General features: G+C 42.5%; 1 protein-coding gene across 11 annotated transcripts in view; it reads right to left on the bottom strand.

Moving 5' to 3' along the window:
• Positions 1-23,827, bottom strand: part of LOC138961060 (GATOR2 complex protein WDR59-like) — a 130,113-nt gene that overhangs the window by 33,840 nt on the left and 72,446 nt on the right. For 4 of the 11 annotated variants that reach the window (XM_070332695.1, XM_070332683.1, XM_070332689.1 and 1 more), the window contains one exon: positions 7,927-8,053. In XM_070332695.1, coding sequence (XP_070188796.1) covers positions 7,927-8,053 — 127 coding nt within the window. Of the gene's footprint in view, positions 1-7,926; positions 8,054-11,567; positions 11,595-12,168; positions 12,196-23,827 lie in introns of those variants that run through there. The other 7 variants (XM_070332663.1, XM_070332675.1, XM_070332660.1 and 4 more) reach the window with 5 other exon arrangements.

Genomic DNA, 23,827 nt, shown 5'->3' on the forward strand with positions numbered 1-23,827 from the left:
TATGATTTTTTTTTCCCGGTTTTTGACTGTGTGCCTATCTGTCTGTCTTCCTCTCTCTCGCAGGTTACTGTCTGTCCGTATGTCTGTCCGTCTGTTTGTCCGTCTCTCTCACTCTGTCTCTGTCTTTCTTTCTTATTTAATTACCCCAACTCTCACTCTCTCTCTCTCTCTCTCTCTCTCTCTCTCTCTCTCTCTCTCTCTCTCTCTCTCTCTCTCTCTCTCTCTCTCTCTCTCTCTCTCTACAATTACAAATACAAGTTTTGTATTAAAGATGCCCCTCTCCTCTTTATTGGTATAATGTACACAAACCCTTTTCGAATGAAGGGACTTACAAACCAACCACTACATGTATTTAGATGTGTGATGATCTTGGCAATGTCTTGCTTGTTTGATTGATTTTCTTTAAAATGTAATGTATGGATTAGATCATGATGTTGAGAAAGTGCAAGCTGCACTATACCACTTAATTCACATCAATCAACTCGCAATTTACCTCAATGTAATGCATTTTGTGTACATATGTATAATGTGTTTTCACTTTAGTTATCTGTTAAAATGTAGAATTTTAGTTATCTATTTTCTAATTTGTATCTTGTATTTTTTATTTCATTTTTTTAGTTAGTCCCTCTTTAGGGCGAGGGCTGGATGTAAAAAAGCAGACCACTGCTTAATCTACTACCCTCGTTAAATAAAGAATTGTCATTGTCATTGTCATTGTCTCTCTCTCTCTCTTTCTCTCTCTCTCTCTCTCTCTCTCTCTCTCTCTCTCTCTATCTGTCCCTCCGGCAGCACACATTTTTCGCTCCAGCAATTTACTTGAACAAGTGAAGAAAATGCCTGTCGTTGGACTACCAACTGCCGTGGAAGCTACCTTGACAGGCCTGCCAGCTGACCACTATGTCAAGTACTGGAAAGTCACCGGAGAATGAGAAGGAGCCACAGTCACACTTCAACTGCTCAGCACAGAGAACCAACAGGCCGCCATTTGCTGAGCTAGTCAACGCAACGTAAACAAAACCCCTTCGCAGCTCAGACGTGACAGACAATGATCCCAACAATTTAACAGCAAAGAGGTATGCGTTTCTTCTGTTGATACAGCTGATCGATCATCTGCGAAATCATGCCAGCACAACATCAGGCATAATTCACACAAACACGTACGACAAAGTTCCCGACGTTAGGCACAAACAGAAAATGAGACTACACGCCGGCGAACGCATTGACAGCGAGGCAAGCTGTGTTGTGAACATTGAAGCACGTGAATCACGGAGCCACATTCCATCCAAGCTGACGGAACCTGCCTTGCAGCAATCCGTTGACTCCACATGCGTGGCCACTGACAGTGACAAGGACAGATATTTTACGTCAGAGAGTGATACAGAGGAACCAGTGGAAAAGCAGTTGACTAAAGCTGAAAAGGATGCTTTGGAAAGGGAGTACAGTCTAGGGGAAGTAAAAGCACTTGCTTTAGAAATTACTACGAACCCCAGAACACGAAAGAAAGTGATTAGAATGGTGTACAATGCTTCATCCAAACAGCTGCTTGCAAAATCAGATGACTTCATGTTCACCTACGATTGTACCAAAGCTGAAACATTGTACTGGACGTTATTCAGGGACAAAGCAGACATGAGTTATGATGAATCAGAACGACTGGCATTTATTGAGGAGCCTGCGGATGTGCGACGAACACTGTACCTTATTGAGATAAATCATATCGCCAAGGATTTGCATGCACTGGTTACACTTCTCAGAGCCTACCTTCAGACTTGAACTTTGATCGCTGTTGTATTATATCACATTTACGTATCATTACATGCTGCTTCTCTTGCAAAACTCGTAAAGCACTACTACTATATTTTGCAGCTGATACTGGTAAAACGTTAATACTCTATGATTGTATTAAAACATTATTGTACATAATGCACTGGAAACATTTTCAAACATAATGTGGTTAACTTCTATTTCACCTCAATGAGCGAGGGCGGGATGAAAAAAAAAAGTAGTTTAGCATTTCCTATTCTGTTACAGTGTTAAGATAAAGATCAATTCAATTCAATTTAATTCAATTCAATTCAATACAATCATCTCTCCCTCATTCTCGTTCTCATAAATAGGACTCAAACCATACCGGCACGGTGGCCTAGTGGTAAGGCGTCCGCCCCGTGATCGGGAGGTCGTGGTTTCGAAACCCGGCCGGGTCATACCTAAGACTTTAAAATTGGCAATCTAGTGGCTGCTCCGCCTGGCGTCTGGCATTATGGGGTTAGTGCTAGGACTGGTTGGTCCGGTGTCAGAATAATGTGACTGGGTAAGACATGAAGCCTGTGCTGCGACTTCTGTCTTGTGTGTGGCGCACGTTATATGTCAAAGCAGCACCGCCCTGATATGGCCCTTCGTGGTCGGCTGGGCGTGAAGCAAACAAACAAACAAACAAGCACATTTCACTGCTGTACAGCATACATCGTCCCCAAATACCTGTGTCTGTGTGTCACCGACTTAGTTGCTCTGCAGAGTGTGTGTGTGTGTGTGTGTAATACTGCCTTGCTCAGTGCAGAGTTTGTGTTATACCGCTTTGCTCTGCTGAGTGTGTTTGTGTTAATTACGGTCTGTCTGTCTGTATATTCTTTTGTCTGTCCGTCTGTCACTCAAGGGTAAGGGGGTGTCCTTAACCTCTCCTTTGTTGTCTCGGTCTGTCTCTCTGTCTCTGTCTATCTGTCTATGTCGCTCTTTCTGACTCTCTCCCTCTCAGCGGAGATCAAAGCCAATGAAAAACACACATCTCTGAAGCAGTTTTAGCTTGTGCCTCCAAATGACTGCTGTACAACAACCAGACCCCATCTGACTGCTGTTTGGGAAACAGTCCCCAATTCACTGCTGTACACCATTTACGTATCATTACATGCTGTTTCTCTTTCGAAACTTGTAAAGCACTACTTCTATTTTGCAGCTGATACTGGTAAAATGTTAATACACTATGATTGTATTGAAACATTATTGTACATAAAGCACTGGAACATTTTCAAACATAATGTGGTTAACTTCTATTTCAACTCAATGGGCGAGGGCGGGATGGAAAAAAAACATTTTAGCATTTCTTGTTCTGTTACAGTGTTAAGAGAAAGATAAATTCAATTCAATTTAATTCAATTCAATTTAATACAACTCTCTCTCCCTCATTCTCATTCTCATAAATCAGACTCAAACCATCCGTTGTCAGGGTCGTGAATGCTAGCTACTGACTGGATTAGAAATACTCTTATGTCGCCTAGCGCCATATGTAACTGATGAAACCATTCATAGCACAGCGCAGAGCTATCGGTTTTTGGACGTCCCCATTTCACTGCTATACAGCAAACATCGTCCCCAAATAACTGTGTCTGTGTGTCACCGACTTAGTTGCTCTGCAGAGTCTGTGTGTGTAATACTGCCTTGCTCTGCTGAGTTTGTGTGTTATACCGCTTTGCTCTGCTGAGTGTGTGTGTTTGTGTTAATTACGGTCTGTCTGTATATTCTTTTGTCTGTCCGTCTGTCACTCAAGGGTAAACCGGCACGATTAGCTTAGTGGTAAGGCGTCCGCCCCGTGATCGGGAGGTCGTGGGTTTGAACCTCGGCCGGTGTCACGATTTCATCTTTCGCCTGTGTACATATTTCCCCCTCGATATTTACTCGAGACCGAAATGTTGTTTCCTGGTAAAATTAAGAAGAGAAATTATTTATGGACGAAAAGCATGTCAGTTTCTTGCATGTGAAAAAAATTGGTTGTGAAATTAAATAGATTTCACTCCCAAAATCGAATTCTTCGAAAACGTGTACCGAGTGGTTACGTCCCTTGAGTAAGAAGGGAAACATTTTAGGATGAATCAAATTTCTAAGTTAAAGCCATATGTACTCGATGACTATACACGCTAATTGCTTTACCAACAGCTGGAGACATGCTAAATTAAGTTCCCTGCAAAATATTGTGGTCTAGGACCCCTTCAATGTTGAGATATGTTAATTTTCATTTTGATCTGGATCGTCCTATTTATAGATTTGCCAACAGAGGTAGCGTTGACGCAAGGGAAATAACTCCGCGTCTTTGTTTACATCCAAAGTTTTTGAGACTCTAAAACAAGCTGTAATGCATGTAAATGGTCCGCGCATGGCGACATATCGTCATTACATGGTCTTATGGTGCGTTTGACATCGATTATGGGCAAACTACACTTTGTAAACACGGGAGCGCGTACATATGCCTTTAAATAAAATAATTGGTTGGACAAATTTGGCCCCATGAATGTAAGGTACACAAGGTCGCTCATCAGTACTATCGAAGGGTGTTTTTTTTGTTCAGTGTAGAGTTTATACTAGATCAACGAGGCCGAAAATCGAAATATCAACACGGCGAAAGATGAAAACGTCACACCGGGTCATACCTAAGACTTTAAAATTGGAAATCTAGTGGCTGATCCACATCCCATTTTGGTGCAATCCCATTTTGCCGCCGTCCCATTTTTTTCCCAATCCCATTTTCGCGACATTTTACAAGCCAAGCGTCATTTTATAAAATTTATAATTTTGGATGATTAATGAGATGAGGATGATTATAATGATGATGCTATGGATTTACAATTTGGATTGAGACTACGTGACAGGGCATTTTACTAACATGTCATAACAATAGCGCGACATCCCATTTTGACACCATATCCCATTTGGCCGCCATGCCGTTTCACCGTATTCCATTTATCCCCCATCCCATTGTCGCGACATTTCACAAGCCAAGCGTCATTTTACTACCGTGCATAACAATAGCACGTCATCCCATTTTGACACCATCCCATTTGGCCGCCATCACATTTTTTATTTATTCTTCTTGCCAAGCCTCACTATACTACTATACTGCGTTATTCAACTAGGAAGACATTCCGTTTAGGCCAAATTCCATTTTTGCCACAATCCAAAATGTCGCGAAATAGAGATGGCGGCAAAATGGGATGACGGCAAAACGGCATGGCGACAAAATGGAATGTGGCGCTAGTGGTTTGACACGGTGGTAAAATGACACATGGCCTATGAAATGTCGCAAAAATGGGATGGGGGCAAAATGGGATAACGGCGAAACGGGATTGCGCCAAAATGGGAAGTGGAGCTAATGGTACATGACATGGTGGTAAAATGACACTTGGCCTGTAAAATGTCGCAAAAATGGGATGGGGGCGAAATGGGCTAACGGCCAAACGGGATTGCGCCAAAATAGGAAGTGGGGCTATTGGTACATGATATGGTGGTAAAATGACACTAGGCCTGAGAAATGTCGCCAAAATGGGATGGGGGCGAATTGGGATAACGGCGAAACAGGACTAATAGATCCCTTGACTTGGGGTAGTGCGACTCTGTCACTGCTAGCTTTCCACTCGGAGGAAGCGACCGGAATTTCCCAACGATGGGACATCCTAGTAATTAATTTTTTTTTTTTTAATTCCTAAAATTAACAGAGTCGCGCTACCCCAAAAGTCAAGGAATTTCGTGTTTGTCCCTTGACTTTGGAGATGACAAGAAAATATCGGGCGCAAAAACGTGATTTGTAAAATTTTTCACAACATATGTCGCCTAGCGCCATGTATGTGATGAAACCATTCATATAGCTCTGCGGGAGCTCTGCACTTTTGGACGTCCCCATTTCACTGCTGTACAGCAAACATCGTCCCCAAATACCTGTTTGTTTCTAAAAAATCACGCTGGAGGTTGCATTTTATGTAATAACCTCCTGAAATGAGTTTTGACACTTTAGAATGGCATGTAAAATGACACATGGCCTATGAAATGTCGCAAAAATGGGATGGGGGCAAAATGGGATAACGGCCAAACGGGATTGCGCCAAAATGGGACGTGGAGCTAATGGTACATGACATGGTGGTAAAATGACACTTGGCCTGTAAAATGTCGCAAAAATGGGATGGGGGCGAAATGGGCTAACGGCCAAACGGGATTGCGCCAAAATGGGACGTGGAGCTAATGGTACATGACATGGTGGTAAAATGACACTTGGCCTGTAAAATGTCGCCAAAATGGGATGGGGCGAAATGGGTTAACGGCGAAACGGGATTGCGCCAAAATGGGATGTGGAGCTAATGGTACATGATATGGTGGTAAAATGACACTTGGCCTGAGAAATGTCGCCAAAATGGTATGGGGGCGAATTGGGATAACGGCGAAACAGGACTAATAGATCCCTTGACTTGGGGTAGTGCGACTCTGTCACTGCTAGCTTTCCACTCGGAGGAAGCGACCGGAATTTCCCAACGATGGGGCATCCTAGTAATGAATTTTTTTTTTTTTTTTAATTCTTAAAATTAACAGAGTCGCGCTACCCCAAAAGTCAAGGAATTTCGTGTTTGTCCCTTGACTTTGGAGATGACAAGAAAATATCGGGCGCAAAAACGTGATTTGTAAAATTTTTCACAACATATGTCGCCTAGCGCCATGTATGTGATGAAACCATTCATATAGCTCTGCGGGAGCTCTGCACTTTTGGACGTCCCCATTTCACTGCTGTACAGCAAACATCGTCCCCAAATACCTGTTTGTTTCTAAAAAATCACGCTGGAGGTTGCATTTTATGTAATAACCTCCTGAAATGAGTTTTGACACTTTAGAATGGCATGTAAAATGACACATAACCTATGAAATGTCGCAAAAATGGGATGGGGGCAAAATGGGATAACGGCCAAACGGGATTGCGTCAAAATGGGACGTGGAGCTAATGGTACATGACATGGTGGTAAAATGACACTTGGCCTGTAAAATGTCGCAAAAATGGGATGGGGGCGAAATGGGCTAACGGCGAAACGGGATTGCGCCAAAATGGGATGTGGAGCTAATGGTACATGATATGGTGGTAAAATGACACTTGGCCTGAGAAATGTCGCCAAAATGGGATGGGGGCGAATTGGGATAACGGCGAAACAGGACTAATAGATCCCTTGACTTGGGGTAGTGCGACTCTGTCACTGCTAGCTTTCCACTCGGAGGAAGCGACCGGAATTTCCCAACGATGGGACATCCTAGTAATGAATTTTTTTTTTTTTAATTCTTAAAATTAACAGAGTCGCGCTACCCCAAAAGTCAAGGAATTTCGTGTTTGTCCCTTGACTTTGGAGATGACAAGAAAATATCGGGCGCAAAAACGTGATTTGTAAAATTTTTCACAACATATGTCGCCTAGCGCCATGTATGTGATGAAACCATTCATATAGCTCTGCGGGAGCTCTGCACTTTTGGACGTCCCCATTTCACTGCTGTACAGCAAACATCGTCCCCAAATACCTGTTTGTTTCTAAAAAATCACGCTGGAGGTTGCATTTTATGTAATAACCTCCTGAAATGAGTTTTGACACTTTAGAATGGCATTTAACGCTCATTGAAGTTTTAACAAACTTTCTAACACCTAAAACATTCATAGCACCGATAACGTAATTCTAGCTCTGCACTTTGTGTACACATACGTCCCCATTTCACTGCTGTACAGCAAACATCGTCCCCAAATGTCTGTTTTTCTAAAAATCACGCTGGAGGTTGCATTTTATGTAATAACCTCCTGAAATGAGTTTTCACACTTTAAAATGGCATTTAACGCTCATTGAAGTTTTAAGAAACTTTCTAACACTTAAAACAAAAGAGACCCCAAATGCCTGTGTTTTGAGCAAGATGGCATTTTGATACACAGCCGACCCCAAATGACTGTAAAACCACCTATGTGTGTGTGTGTGTGTGTTTGTGTGTGTGTGTCTGTCTGTCTGTATGACAATCACAAACAGATCTGGAGTATTTGTGGGATGATGTTTTTTTCTGTGAGTGAGTGACAATCTCTCTGTCTCTCTCACTCTCTCTACCCCTCCCCTTCTGTGAGCCTCTCTCTCTTCAAATGATTATGTTACTCACTTGCAGTTGTCTTCATGCTGCAATTTCTCCAGCTCTTCTTGGGACTCCAGTCCGTTACTGCTGCGACCATCGTCTGCCGTGTCAAACGTGTCGGACCAGCTCATCGACCTCTTGCTCTTGGCAACCGCTGTTCAAAGCAACACAATAATTAACTTGCACCGTGCATGTCCATGTCATCCTAAATTTGCACAGAAAAATATCAAAACATGGGGAAGTTTGATCAAATTAACTAACTGTCACTTTAACACATGTAGAAAACCCTTTCATAAACAGTTCATAAGTCCTCCTAATTTTGCACAGAATTTATTTTGCACAGAATTTTTTTGGTTAAATATCGGGTAGTTGGTTGAAATACTATTAGCGGCACTTTAACCCCCATATAAAACCATTTCATAAACAGTTTATAATTGTCAATTCTCTTTACATTAGGTGTTGACTGCTGTTACGATAGACTTGTGATAACAAATGGATTGAGACAAACACACAACCAGGTGTTTGTGTTTGTATTTCCTCACAAATTCCATTTTCCTACATGTATGCGAGAATTGTACACATGACTGAACTCTGATCCTTCCTCAGGATTAAAATATCAAAGACTAGAGGAGAATACAAAATTAAACAAAATGAACATAAAAGCATCAACACGTCTACACTTTACAAAGTGTCTAAACAGAAGTTTAACAATTATTAAAACAATAAGATAAAATGATAGACATGAAAAACCAGATATTTTCATATTGCTACTTAGATTCAGTCACCCCTACATTTGGTAAAATTAATTAAAATATTACTCAAAAACAAACTTCTTTCAGGGCGAAAAATCTTCTAAAACCCTGCCACTTCATGAACAGCAGAACTGTAATCCCACATTGAACATGCGCATAAATTAACCAAAAGCAAGACAGTTAATACTGTACATCACATGTACTGGTAAGTATGTTAACATTCTACAATCACATGTACTGGTAAGTATGTTAACATTCTACAATCACATGTACCGGTAAGTATGTTAACATTCTACAATCACATGTACTGGTAAGTATGTTAACATTCTACAATCACATGTACTGGTGAGTATGTTAACATTTTACAATCACATGTACTGGTATGTTAACATTCTACAATCACATGTACTGGTAAGTACATTTAAGGTCTACTTGTCTTGTTCATTGCAGTTTTATGTAACATCACAATTATCTGAAGGCTAGAAAAGCAATCTGTGCACCAGTAAAATGTCTGCAACAAAACAAAGGCACACCAAAGTTTCCACAAGCCATACAATTTATTTTTGAAAGGTGTTTTGAGACTGTGACTTAAGCGACAGAGATTCAGTTGGCAAAGAACAGAATAGCACACGCAGTTTCTACCAATGCAGGTTTGTTGCAAAACATATTGACCAATCCACAAAGGAAAAGAAATGAAACTGGAGTGAGACAGAACAGAGACTGCACACTCAGATACTGAAAAAGGCTTTAATATAATATATAGCACAACGATTTTTCAATGACCAAGGTGAGAGAAAAGAGACAAAACCTTGAACAAAGTAGGTGGGCAAATGTGAACATGGGAGCCAGACAAAGTGAACGTAACAGGTGGAAGAAGAATTAGGGGTACAAAATTCAACAGGCAGTACATGTATTATGATATTGCATTTTTTCAGCTGCATATTCCCCTTTATGTGTGTGCGTGTGGGGGGGGGGGGGATAAAGTGTGTGTGTGTGTGAGGGGGGGATAAAGTGTGTGTGTGTGTGAGTGTGTGTGGGGGGGATAAGGTGTGTGTGTGTCTGCATGCGTGTGGGGGGATAAAGTGTGTGTGTGGGGGGATAAGGTGTGTGTGTGTGTGTGTATGCCTGTGTGAGGGGGGTTAGGTGTGTGAGTGTGTGTGTATGCGTGTGTGAGGGGGGATAAGGTGTGTGTGTGTGTGTGTGTGTGTGTGTGTGCCTGTGGATGTAGGGGTGGGGGTCAAGTAAATGACTCCATTTACTGAAGTCAAGGGTTATCAACACACATTGAAATACAGTGAGGCGGGGACAATGTCAAATATACAAAATCTCAACAAACTTTAAAGTTTAGTTCCAGATCAAAGAATGGTTAAAATATCTAGTCCAGCAACAAATCAGTGGTGAGAACTTATGCATTAAGTGTGTTGAAAAGTTCATTTTAGAATTAACACAATATGGAACGTGCTTCAGTTAATTACCAAGTTAGAAGTTAAATCTAATGCTCTTGCTCTTAAATATGGAAGACGCAAACCATGGTGCATGCAGCTTATGGTTTATGTTCACCCTTTGTAACAAGAGGCGAAGCCTTCAAGGCTCACGTAAGAAATAGACAAACAGTAACACAAACTCAATCACTCCGTCACACATACACACCCACACACACAGTAAGCTTAGGTGACGACTGTGCAAGAAAGAGAGACACTAGATCTAGATCTGTCTGTGTCTGCATGTAGCCTACTTACAGGGACACGACTGCCAAATAGTCTCGGCCCGCTCAAAATAACACTGACCGAGACCACACACACCACGCGAGAGAGAAAGACTACAGGGAGGCATGCCGTCATGATGCATTAATTGACGTCAAACACTTTTGACCGTGACGTAATCTTATGCGAGCTTTATCCATAGTCTTGGATAACCACTCACACATAGACTCGGAAATGTTAAAGTTTCTACCACAGACATACACACACACGCACACACGCACGCACGCACAGACAGACAAAGTTACGATCGCATAGGCTACACTTACGTGAGCCAAAAAGGGAATCACTCATTCTTGTAGACAGTTATCTCTTAATATTTGTTGACTCCTACTTCTGGGTGTGCCGAAGAATATTTTCCATTTTTATGTAACATATTTTAATGGACAATAAAGTGTTGTTATTGTTATTGTTATCACTGTCCAGGCATGTTGAATCTGTGTCACTTGAACAGAATCTGTTACATGACTGGAGTCTGAAGATATGATACCTTGAATCATTTAGCTGTCTTTAATAAGTCATTGTCTCCCAGGTACGGATATATCCGTACCCACTCATATGGCTCTATCTGACCAGCTACGAATATATCCGCTCAGACTGTTAGCTTCAGTCGCTTCCTGTAACGTCCATCTAACGCCTGCATTCCAGTGTGTTGATACACAGTTACTACACAGATACTACAATTCTGAGTGACCTGCTGCAGCACAGCTGGTCTCGGCTAAAACAAAAATTGGTCAACATAGGTGGGGTAGAAAGGGTTAAAGTTTGACCAAAGGTAGGCTTGTGTTTCAATCATGTGATCAGCAATTAAGTTACATGTATCTAATTAATTTGAATCACAAACAGGCTGGTTTAATTGGGTTCACCTCTTTTATGCAGGCTGACATAAAATGCAAAGAATTTTGTACAACCACAATTCGTACAGAAGCCATTTAATAATAAAAGGTCTTAAATTCACATTGAACAGACTTCAGAACAGAAAAAAATCATGAAACAGGCGAAGTATACGCCAAAAGGATTAATTTTAGTGACTCCATAGATTTCAATCATTCAGCTTGTAAAAAAAGCTAAAAATATAAAAACAAAATAAACTATTAGCAGCATCATTCCACATTCATGAGCAAGAGCATATATATGGCCAATAAACAGCACTTACCACTGTCATGACCTTCATCATACATTTCTGCATTCAAACAAAATTGATGCATGTTTTTTTATAAGCTCAGATACAAATGTCAGGTGTTCACCTGAAATCGTTTTTCTCCCATGATTTTCACAAAAAAATTCCAAAACAATTTCCATACACAAACTGCTGTTAAAGCAATTTCCTTGTTTTGGTAAAAATACAATGTTGGTGTGTGCATGTATCCATGTATGTGTGTGTGTGTGTGTGTGTGTGTGTGTGTGTGTGTGTGTGTGTGTGTGTGTGTGTGTGTGTGTGTGTGTGTGTGTGTGTGTGTATGCGTATGAGTGTGCACTGTGTGTGGTGGTCTGTGTATAATGCATGATAAGCAGGTGCCTATAACTAGTTTTTCCACATAAACTATGAGTAAAGCTAATTTTCTTCTATACTAGTGCTTGTATCTAATTACAATATAAATCTATCCAGGAAGACAGAACTAATTCAGAATACTAAATACTACACTGATCAACAAAGAAAAATATGAAGAAAGGGACGAAACAAAAATGCCTTGATGACGGCCGACTACCAAAGAAGGGAGTGACGAATTTAATAAAAATTACAATGTGTTTCTTACCTGCCTCGTAGGCACTTTGGCTCCCTCCTAAGTGCAAGCAGTCAAGTAAAACAATGTTTTTAGACCTGCTGTCAGATTTCTTAAGCTAGTATTGCACTTCGATCACAATCACTCCAGTAATCCAATAAAGTATCGTGCTGTCCTTGTATTGGTAAGTATATATGTATACAGAGTTCTTTTGTTTTTCGACTTTGTAAATTGTAACAGGTCTGAATAGAATCTACAGAAACACAATCAAAATCCAATCATTGTGTAACACAAGTATTAAACTACTAAATTTGAGGACTAAGGAATAGGTATTCACTATTCCAAGACAAGTAGAGGAAATGCAGGCATTGGCATCAGCCCTGGTCTTGAAGGTAACATAGTTTCTTCACAACAAAATTTAATGGACAGGAAAAACGGATTACATAATGCAAAGCAAATTGATATACAAATGTTATATGTTTCCCTTTGCTATGTCTCTAAATCGGTAAAGTATACTGGTTAGCTATGTGACCTATGATGTGTCTGCAAAGTATATAAACCATTAAATGTACCAATGATGAGATCTGTACCATTATTTATATTATTCATGCTGCCATGCTTGTTTGCAAATATACAGTTAAATTAATTGCACTCCCGTGAAAAAAATTGAACCCCTATAGCTGATCCTGCTTACAAAACCAAATACAAAAGTAAAGATAAAAACTCAACCCCCACTCAAAAAGTACTGGAAAAAATGATAGAATGTGCTAGAATGCTAGAGCAGATCACATAATGACAATAACATTGCAAAATATACAGGCAAGACAGATATTAGTTCAACAGACTAGCTGAGCTAACACATATAACTTATTTTTTCTTCTTCTTTTTTTAACTCGGCGAACAGAACACAGGAACAAACTAAAAGGTCAAAAATAGCGGTTGAAAAACACACACTAAAATCCAACATCATTTGAAGCAGAAAAATCACACATAAAGGCAATTAATTTCTGTTACAATTCAGACTACAGGATTAAAACTATGAAAATGAGAGAGAGAGAGAGAGAGAGAGAGAGAGAGAGAGAGAGAGAGAGAGAGAGAGAGAGAGAGAGAGAGAGAGAGAGAGAGAGAGAGAGAGAGAGAGAGAGGATTAAAACTATGAAAATGAGAGAGAGAGAGAGAGAGAGAGAGAGAGAGAGAGAAAGAGAGAGAGAGAGAGAGAGATAGAGAGAGACACACACACATACACACACACATACACACACATACACACACACACACTCACACACACACACAGGTGCGTAGGAGGGAGGGCAAGTAACATACAGACATTATATATACAGCAGGAAGAGAAACATTCAGAAAGTGAGAGAACTGAAAATTTAGCACTACCATTCAGATCTAGCTGAGAGTGTGAGGAGGATGAGCTTCAGGTATCTAGCAACAACTACATTTAGCCAAGTTTCATGGATGAAAGCAAATGAATGCAAGCAGAATTAAGTCACTGTTAGACAAGATGAAGCATTAACATTGTGATCTCGCTTTCTGGCATCAACAAGATCTAGAAATCCATGATGATACACTAGTGTAGCTTCAATCAGGGGTTGAATGCCAAGGACCAGGACTGTCAAGAATGAAAAGTCACAGAAAGAGATTCTCAGAAACACATCACCAAATATTGCAGCCAGCATTCAATTTTCAAATGATGACAACCACAGCTATCAAGTATGTGCAATGCACAACAAAACAGCCTCAGCTGATGCTATGCCTACTAGAGCAGAATGATCACAGGTAAAAGCATGATCTGGGCTACAGTGCGAGTCACGGGATGGTGGGTCAAGGATTCCCATTAACAGGAATAAGATCAATATTAGCCGTGGAGGAACTAATGAATCATATAAAAAACATAAAGCTCATGATTGTGATCACACACTGATACCCTTCTAATGAGAGGATGCCAACAGCTGAACATAGAGTGCCTTTTGTTGTCTGTTGGTTGAATGGTCCCAGTTAACTAATTATCCTCTCATGAAACCAGCACTGAGGTGAAAGAACATAAATATAGTCCCAAAGGAGTTCTCTCACAACAGGTTACATGTACCAACCACTCCATGAGAGTTTGACCAAGTGAGAGATGCTGCAATTTACACCAGACGCAGGAAAGAATATAGGCTGCTGAATCACAGCATATAGGTCTGCCAAGCTCTGTTGTATAGTTGTGAGCTTAAGAGAATGCGATCAGAAGCTGGAATGTCAACTGAAAAATAGACAAAGAAAAGGAAAAACGATAAGTCTGAACCTAATGCCGATCTGACAACCATGCCTAGACTGCGCCACATCGCCTACCATACTGCATTCATTAGATCAAATTGAACGCACAAGATATTTAATTTAATTTCATTTACAGCTATTATCCCAATGCTGGGAAATGCGGGTGGCTTCCTCCCAGTGGAAAGCTAGCAGCAACAGAGTGGCGCTACCCAGGTGTGTGTGTGTTCGGGTGTAATCAGCCACCTGCACTTATGGCAGAATGACCGAGGTCTTTTACGTGCCACTGAGGTGGCACGGGGATGGGAAATGGATACTGTCCCTCAGTCTGCTCATAAAGTTGACCCGTGGCCATCCCTGCCGGGATTCGAACCTGGCTGTAACCTTAGGATCACAAGTCCAGTGTTCTACCCACTGAGCTACCCGGCCCCCTACCTACCTACAGAATAATATGTGACCTTGTGAAAAGACACTTTTCAAAATACATGCACCTAAGCTCTGAGAAGAGGCGGGGATGGGTGGGACCTTGGAGAAGTTGCTCTCTGAGAAACCCAGGCATAAGATTAAGTTTGAAAGCAGCACAGGTTAAAAGAAAGAGTGAGCAGAAAGCTCTGAAGGTACAGCAGACGTAAAGACAGCAATCCCAAACCCAGCACATCAAATTCATTCAGTATGCTTCAACTGCTAAGACTGTTAAGACGCCATTCATTCTGTACAAAGCAGCATAAGCCTTCCACTTCCAGAAAATTAAAATTAAAAAAGAAAGAATAAAATCATTAGTAAACAATTATTCAAACTTGCAAATCAGTAAATTTATAACCCAATACCAGCACTCTTTCAAGCCTAAGGGAAATACTTGTTATTAGCGCTAAGCTTACACCTGCAAGTTAGATGAAAAATCACCAAGCTCATATATATACCCTCTCAAGCTAAACCACACATGAATGACTGACCCTATTAAAGGCATATGTACGCGCTCCCGTGTTTACAAAGTGTAGTTTGCCCACAATCGATGTCAAATGCATCATAAGGCCATATAATGACGATATGTCGCAATGCGCGGACCATATACATGCATTACAGCTTGTTCTAGCCTCTGAAAAAGTGAGGATGTCAACAAAGACGCGGAGTTATTTCCCTTGCGTCAACGTTCCCTCTGTTGGCAAATCTATAAATAGGACGATCTAGATCAAAATAAAAATTCAAATATCTCAACATTTAAGGGGTCCTAGACCACAATATTTTGCAGGGAACTTAATTTAGCATGTCTCCAGCTGTTGGTAAAGCAATTAGCGTGTATATTCATCGAGTTAATATGCCTTTAATGCATGTCCAAAGTTCACAAGCAACAGACACTCATAGCATCCTTTCTGTTGGAGAACCCTCACACAAACCAAGACTTCACAGAAACCTATCGCAACAAAAAGTGTAGGAAGAGGAGAACAGATCTTTGGCAAAACCCAGAAACACAAGATAGCAAACACCATAGCCCGCAGAGAAAACCACAACCATAAGAACATGGGCAAGGCAGACGCATTGAAAGCGACCAAACCTGAAAGGCACATCAGTAGAAAGACTAATTAGCCACTGGAAGAACCATCACCAGCAGAAAAGCAAGAAGAAAGAACTATGTGCAACCTGACTGATCGTTTATGATGGCTTAGTTTGCTTCTATTTTCCTATGTCATGATTTGTATATTGTGTGTGCGTGCGTGTGTGTGTGTGGGTGTGTGAGGTGTTTATTGTAATTATAAGCGCTTGGAGCTGTGAATCGGGTCACTTGCGCTATAGAAAAGTGATTTCTTCTTCTTCTTATTATTATTATCATTATTATCATTATTATTATTATTATTATTATTATTATCGTTTGCAAAAGGATCTTAAATTGGAATAGTAAAGGTGAATTGTTAGGTGCATATCCTTGAGTGCCTGTGGTACCAAGCAGCAGATGCAGTGTCTCACAAAGAGCTGAAAACCATTACCAGAAGCGTTTGTACAGAATCAAACACAGTGCAACCAAACCACTAGCAGTGCTACTCAAAACAGCAGCTACGAACATAACTGCAACCCCTGGTAAAGAAAAAAAGCAACTCAGAATTAAAGCACCACGCAGTCAAAATAAAAACTTCCCAAGCACCAAGAAGAAGCTGAGAATATTTAAGCAGTGCGGATTCAGCAGTCTCATGCAACCAGACGTGATGGCTAGGTGTCAAGGGTAGCACCAACCAGAGAAACGGGAGAGAGAAACCCACCTGCTTTGAAGAGCGCAGCCAGATTAGGCTGAGTGGCTACCTCTCTCATACGACCAGAGCTAGGTTGGGTGGGGGGCCAAGTGGGCGTGTCTACTCTGGGGGGCGGGGACGAGGGGTGGGTGGTGGTTGTGGTGGTGGTGGTGGTGGTGGAGTTGGTGTTGGTGAGATTCGCTGTGTGACATTGAACAAGCCGATGATGATAAAGATCAAAGAGAAAACTGCTACAAAGTGATGCCTGAAAAAAGTCATTGGCACCAAGCGAAAGATTAAGAATAATAACGAAAAGCTGGAAAATATCATGAGCAAAAACGCCCTTTGTTAAAGAAGCTCTGCTAAACTTAGCCCCTGTAATGGTTGTTACATGATTTACCGTATTTTCCGGGACTACTGTACAAAGCCCTTGCAATCCCCACATTTAAGGTTAAAATGAGAAAAATCCACACAATAAGCGATTCCATGTATTGTATATGAACTTCAAAGGAAGAATACAGAGTGAAAATAGTTTTGCTCCCATGTGTGGTGAGACAAAAGGAACTACATTGTAATAGCCTCGCGACTTTCTGTGTTTAGTCGGGCACTGAGGGTGTCTCGGTGTCACAAAGATGTGGGTATGATATTTGTGATGTGAAAACACGTAGTGTTTTTAACCTCCCTAAATATTGAAGTGCGATGCGTAGGTGACCGGAGAGGCGTTATCACGGGTTTTGTGCGTTGCACGAGAAAACCATAGTTTGACATGAGTTGTGTTTATGAGAAATGTAGCTGGTCTGGGGTTAATAACGTCACAGCATTTAAGATTTTCAACCGAGAAGGTTGTCAGTGTAAAGCCGAGCGGTCTTAGCTTCACATTAACTCTAACTGTCTGTGTCTGTGTCTTAGATGTTATACGTGTTTGAAGGTCATTTGTCAGGATGGCAATCACACGACAGGACAAACAGACACACAGAATATAAACTCAAGAAGAGGCAGGTAAAGTTCAAAATTGTATTGAATCATAAAAACAACTCAATACAAGGCGTAGGTTCTTTTCAGAAAGTATATCTGTACATTGGTTCACTCTATACCTGTAATTTTCCTACTACTCGAAAAATATTCTAAGTCCTAAAATGGCTGAAAAATTGGGCATGACCCGTAGGTACCCTTAGCAAAATACGCTACTGAAAGCAATATCCTATGTCCTAAAATGGCTGAAAATTTGGGCAGAGGTTCGGGGCCTGAGTAAAAATAAAGTAAAAGAGTAAAGCGACGCCACTTTACTCGCCGTGTGGTAACCTGGGACTGCGGAACGTTTGTTTTTAACCCTGTCAGTTCAGTCCACAGGGCGGAGTCCGGTATACCATTTAGACACTTAAGCCAGGTTGGTTGCCAAAACTCCGGAGGACAATTTAGAGATAACAACAAATACTTCTCAGTACTCAGGTTTGGACTCATCCACAACCATTCCCACCGAAGCAATGCTGTAACCCTAAGTGGTGGTGGGGAGTCCGGTATACCATTTAGACACTTAAGCCAGGTTGGTTGCCAAGACTCCCGCCGAACCTTGAAAACTAGCAGCTTATATACCTTCCCTGACGTCAGTCCACGTGCAAAAACAAATTCGTGGCAAGTGACAGGAGCGTGACTTTGGGTTCACAACCCCGCCAGTCAAGCCGGCGCGATCGTATCAACGTCATAGAACAAAATGGGGAGGGAGGGGGGGGGGTGGGAGAGTCTCGAGGCTGCTGTCAGCCTCCATAGAAACTACAGTTAAAATCCCTCAAAAATACACAAAAACTCCTGTACAAAGAAAACTACATCAAAAACGCTGTAAAGAAATACATCAATAAAATGGAAATTCTACGACGCATCGTTTGATACCAAACACTCATTGGTTATCAACACTGTGAACAAAGTGCAAAACCTCTGACTATTACCTCGCAAAATAGTCATGTTACACCAAACACCGTATGCAGTTACAAGTTAACCACAATCAAACACAGTGTATATTGAACAGGCTTCTCATATGTAGATGATAAACATAAAATCTACATTCTACTAAACAAATGAATACAGAATACATATTTATATAGAATACATAGGTAAAAGAAAGAATGATATAAAAGCTACAGAAAAGAAAAGAGAGAGAGAGTAGAGAGAGTGTGTCTGTATGTGTATGTGTGTCTATGTATGTGTGTTCGTCTGTGTGTAACAAGTATTATCATAGACCTGTATTAGAAATAAAGAATCAGGTCAAAAAGGAAAGGGGGTTGGGAAGGGAGGTGAATATAGCAAAACAATGCCCTCAGTCGTTAACGGCCCACGTGCATAAACATTCGTGACAGGAGAAACGACCTAGGGGTCATATCCCGTCAGTTCTGTCGGCGCCATCGTGTCAAAACCAATTAACCAATTAATTCTACCGCAAGAGAACAATAGAAAACGGGACCGTATCATACCTATTTCCAAACATTTACTAAACAAAAGAACAAATATGATTTTAGAGTGTGAATCTTAATTCCACACAGTTTCAATACTAACCTAGATAATATATTCTGCTCTCTACATTTTCTCTTCTTCTTCACTCCATATACTTTAAGAAGAAAATTACATATGGAGAAAAGACAAAAATATTCCTGTAGTCGCTTTTCTCCACAATGCCCCCCTCCACAAAAACAGTTTGCCCTCAAACTGAAAATGACCGAGGGTATTGAAACTTCTTAAAGCAAAAGCAAAAATATATTCCTGCTTAAAGTATACATCAAACACTATAAGTACTCATCCTTTTACACAAAACAAAACTCATATTTACAGAAAACCAGTGAAACACCAATGCCTCTCTCTTTCTTTTGCTTCTGACACCAAATGTAAAAAACGAGCGGAAGAATAAGATTTGCGTTAGCAACACCATTAGTAACGCCGAACCAACAACCTCTGTTCGTTCTTATTGGATTCCAACTCAAAAATAGTGAATTTGGCCCAAACCAAATAAAAACACCCCTCTCAGCTTCTCAGTTCTATTATCATTATAAATTGCAAGCAGACAAAGAAAATATATTGTTACAAAAAATATGTGATTACAGAGAAATAAAATTTGTCATGGTAAAATCAAACATGTGATTTTTTTTTCCATGTGCTTCTCTCGCCGAAAACGAAAAGAGAGAAGTTATGAGAAAAAAACTTGGAATGATTTGGTTCCTTCGCGACCATCTCAATGAAGTATATGATGTATTTTACAGTTTACATGGACAAAGATATGAAAATAAAGGGTATAAAAACTTCTGCAGTTATAGTCCAACATTTTTCTTTTCTCACAAAAGAACGTTAGACTTTCCACTCTACTCTTCTGTTCCCTTAAAAAAAACACAACCACACACCGATTTACCTCGCCGTGGTTGGTTTCGCAATACATTCAGAAAACATGACATCGCGGAACCAAACTTCACAGCAACATATAAAAGAGAGGACAACCGGTCAAACTTATTTATGTTCAACATTTCAAAAAAAATACAAGGAGCAATTTACAGAATAAAAAGACAAAATGTGTACTCTTACCGGTCGTAAGTATACATGAACACCGCATCTGTTGTCCGTCCCCATCGTGGTAGTCTTTAAATCGTACACACACAACGCAGTAACTTCTCTAAAGTCTGTCTTTCTCCTTCTTTTGAAAACAATCCTACATGACTCATGTAACTAATTAACTCAATGTCTTTGACGCTCTAAATAATAAAACCTTCGATCGTTGACGTCATCGTTGTTGGAGTTGCGGCGACATCACGGATGCGGCGTTGACGACGATGATGTTACGTCACTTTGACGTCATCTCGTCACAGCATCGGCGTCAACATCGACTGGCACGTCCTCGCGGCGCCAGACAGCTACCTCCGTCACAGCAACGACATCAACATCGACTGGCACGTCCTCGCGGCGCCAGACAGCTACCTCCGTCACAGCAACGACATCAACATCGGCTGGCGCGTCCTCGCGGCGCTAGGCAGCTCCCTCCGTCTCTTCTGTCACTGCCAAGGCGTCGACCTTGGTGAAACATCCGCCCCCGGACGACCCCCAGCTGGAGCACCGTTTAACGCCGAGACGCAGCTGGCATCCCAGGTCGACCGCCGTGTCTTAACCGGGACAAAGGTAGTGGTGTCGTTGACTGCCACCGTAGATTTTGAAAATGATTTTCGAAGAGATTTGAGGTTCTGTGTTCTTCTCTTTGACAACCTTCTCGGTTTCTGCAATAGGTTCATGGACTGGTGACCGATGCGTGTCTTCGGGACCCCTCGTTGTAATCTAAGTCCCCTTCCGAGAAGTCCATCTCTCAGGCTCCCTCGCTGCTGGATGCACTTAGCTCTCCAGTTGATCAGCCCACCCGACCTATGTGGCCGCATAGGTCCAGCACACGCCGCTCAAACCGCTCTTTCGGTTATGCTTGCCTTGCCTGTCCTCTGGTAGGTCTTCTGTACCATACCCTCCAGTGCCACCTAGTGTGACACCAGGTCAAGACGGTTCCCAATCCAATCCCCCGCAGGTTGTAGGACTACACCCATGGCAGAGTGTATATGACTCTTCTGTAGTAAGTTGTTGCAACAAGAAAAAAACCAAATGTTTCATCAGCTCTGGCCAGACGCTGTCTACTCCATCGTGAACCCCTCAGTCTCCTCTAATGGTCAAATCTCAGTCTATCAGGCGGACGACGAGTCCTGCTGGTTCGCCGTAGCTTCGTTGTCGCCCCTGTTGTTATCTGCATCTCTTTCGTCGTTGCTTATGCTAATCTATGCTTTTTAACAAAAATCAGAACAAAAACATCTATCGAGCTCCCTACCCTTATTGATTACGAAGTCACTGGTGCCTATTTCCTTGGTGCTTGCGTCTGACGCTTGAGTTGTCGATGATGTCGCCTCGCTCCGCGGATTCCGGGAGAGTGGTACCTTGACGACATCAGGCGCGTCCTCGCGACGCCGGACAGCAACAAAGGACCAGATGACACCCAGCGCGTCCTCGCGGCGCCGGACAGGAACGCAGGAACGGGTGACCTCTGTGACGACTTCTGTGGCGGTGATAGGACTCGAGACGCACCAGCTGCAGCGTCAGACAGGTTCCCCTGTCTCGTCAGACAGAGGCAGGAATCGCGACTTCGTGGCAGCGCGCCGTAAAGCTCGCTCGCCGACCGGATCCCCTGCAGCGCACTGATCAGCTGGGTTGTCCTTGTCAGTTCGATGTACGGTGTTGTTGTTGGTATCGGCTGCGTTTCGTGATGACGTAGTTCTTCTCTGCCGTCGCTGGAATCTTGTGGGCCGAGATGTCCGACGGTGTAGTTCTTGGGACGTATACAGAATCCCTCTGTATCTTGCATGCAGTGTCCCACACTGCACACGGAAGCAACCTTCAGCAGGTTTTGTCCCCTCCTTGTCTGTCTTCTCTTCAAAGATGCGCTGATCTTCGGAAAACCTGTTGCCTGACGTAACTCCTGACGTCAGTACAACCCCAACCACCTGTGCAGCCGTCACAGGTGTAAGAAGACCAAAACATCTCCCTCCTCGATGGCCCGTCTCCAGCTACTGTCTTCTCTTCTAGCTGCCGGATAGACTATCTGTACCAGGCGCCTGACGTCTTCCGCTAATGCAGGCAGACTTTCATCTTGCTGACGCGTTCTGTTCTGAAGGTTCGTCCGTAGAAGTTCTTTCTCGTGCATCTGTGTGCTGAATCTCGCTTCAAGGGCCCGAACAAGCGAGCCACATTCCCGTCTGTCTTCGGGTCTCGCGAGTTTCAGCGTTGCCAGTGCTGACCCTCGTAGACAAACAGCAAGCTGAAAACCCATGTCTGCCTCTGTCCATCTGTTCAGCTCTGCAAACATTTCGAACTGAACTCGGAACGCCACCCAATCCGCCTTTCCGTTGAATGTTGGCGGACATCTGTTGAACTCGCTTCCGCCGGTCAGCGAAGCGACGTTCCTTCCCTCGAGTTCCAGACAGTGTCCCTGTCTGTCCAGAACTCGACATCTATGCCAGCAGGGAAGGTTTTCCCCGCCCGGCATCTGTTGCTTTCCCAGGTTACACACGTTAGGATGACCGCGTGTCACCGAGGCTGCAGCGTCAGAAAAGCTCGATCGTCCTTGGACCCCAGTGACAAGCTTCGTGTCACCTCTGTCGCTGTCGCGTCGCCTCTCTCGCTCTTCCTCTGCAGTTGTAGTCGTCTCGCCAGCTGGCCGCTCGTCCCCCACTGCCGTTGTTCTGTGCGCGCTGTGATCCGGGGATACAGAGACTGACTCCAAGACCGCTGTCTGTCCCTGAATATTCTCCTTCGGCGTTGTCGCCTCGTGCCGCAGAGCGCTGCTCTCCTGGCGTTGGCTGCTCTGCTCTCCTGCCAGCAACACGTGAATCGTGTCGCCGACAGTATGCAGCTCTGGCTTCCCAGTCCAGGTCTCGAGTTGGAGAGACGGACCGGAAAGCCACTCTGTACTGCTCCCGTGTGTAGTTGACTGAAGACGACCCCTGCTGTGTTGTCCGGCTGGTCCCTTGCCTTTCCTCCAAGCGCCGTGTAGAACGTGTTCCTCGTTGCCAAGACAACGTGCCGTGTTGTCCCTGCATGCCAGCTGTGTTGACTGCACTGCATGCCCTCTGGAACACTGCCTCATTGTCCGCTATCTTGCTTCGGTCCGCAGCCATCAGCAGGAAGGGTGATTTTCAGGGAGCAGACGGAAAAAAAAAGTTTGCCCAGCAAAAGGAAAAAACCAGCTTAAAGCTTTGAACACTAACAGCCCCATCTCTTTAGAGTACACAGAGAAAAAGACCTAACTCTGATAGCAACAACAAAATATGCTAGTGTTTGCATTATGCTGTTTCAAGGGAGGTAGGCGACGACCCTTGTCAGTACCGCCTGACGCCCGCAGGTCTTCTTGTGAATCAAAGTCAGACATCTTGCTTCGCAGCAGTCCAGAGAAATAAAGTCACTGGCTAAGTGACTGAGAAAAATAAAATAAAAACAAAAGGATGCGATGGGATCTTCTTTCTAAAAAATAAATCGGAAGCTACCAAAACCTACAGTGAACCAATTTTTATCCCACTTCTGACACCATTTGTAAAGCCGAGCGGTCTTAGCTTCACATTAACTCTAACTGTCTGTGTCTGTGTCTTAGATGTTATACGTGTTTGAAGGTCATTTGTCAGGATGGCAATCACACGACAGGACAAACA

This window comes from Littorina saxatilis, linkage group LG1, assembly GCF_037325665.1.
Source record: "Littorina saxatilis isolate snail1 linkage group LG1, US_GU_Lsax_2.0, whole genome shotgun sequence".
Taxonomy (NCBI): domain Eukaryota; kingdom Metazoa; phylum Mollusca; class Gastropoda; order Littorinimorpha; family Littorinidae; genus Littorina; species Littorina saxatilis.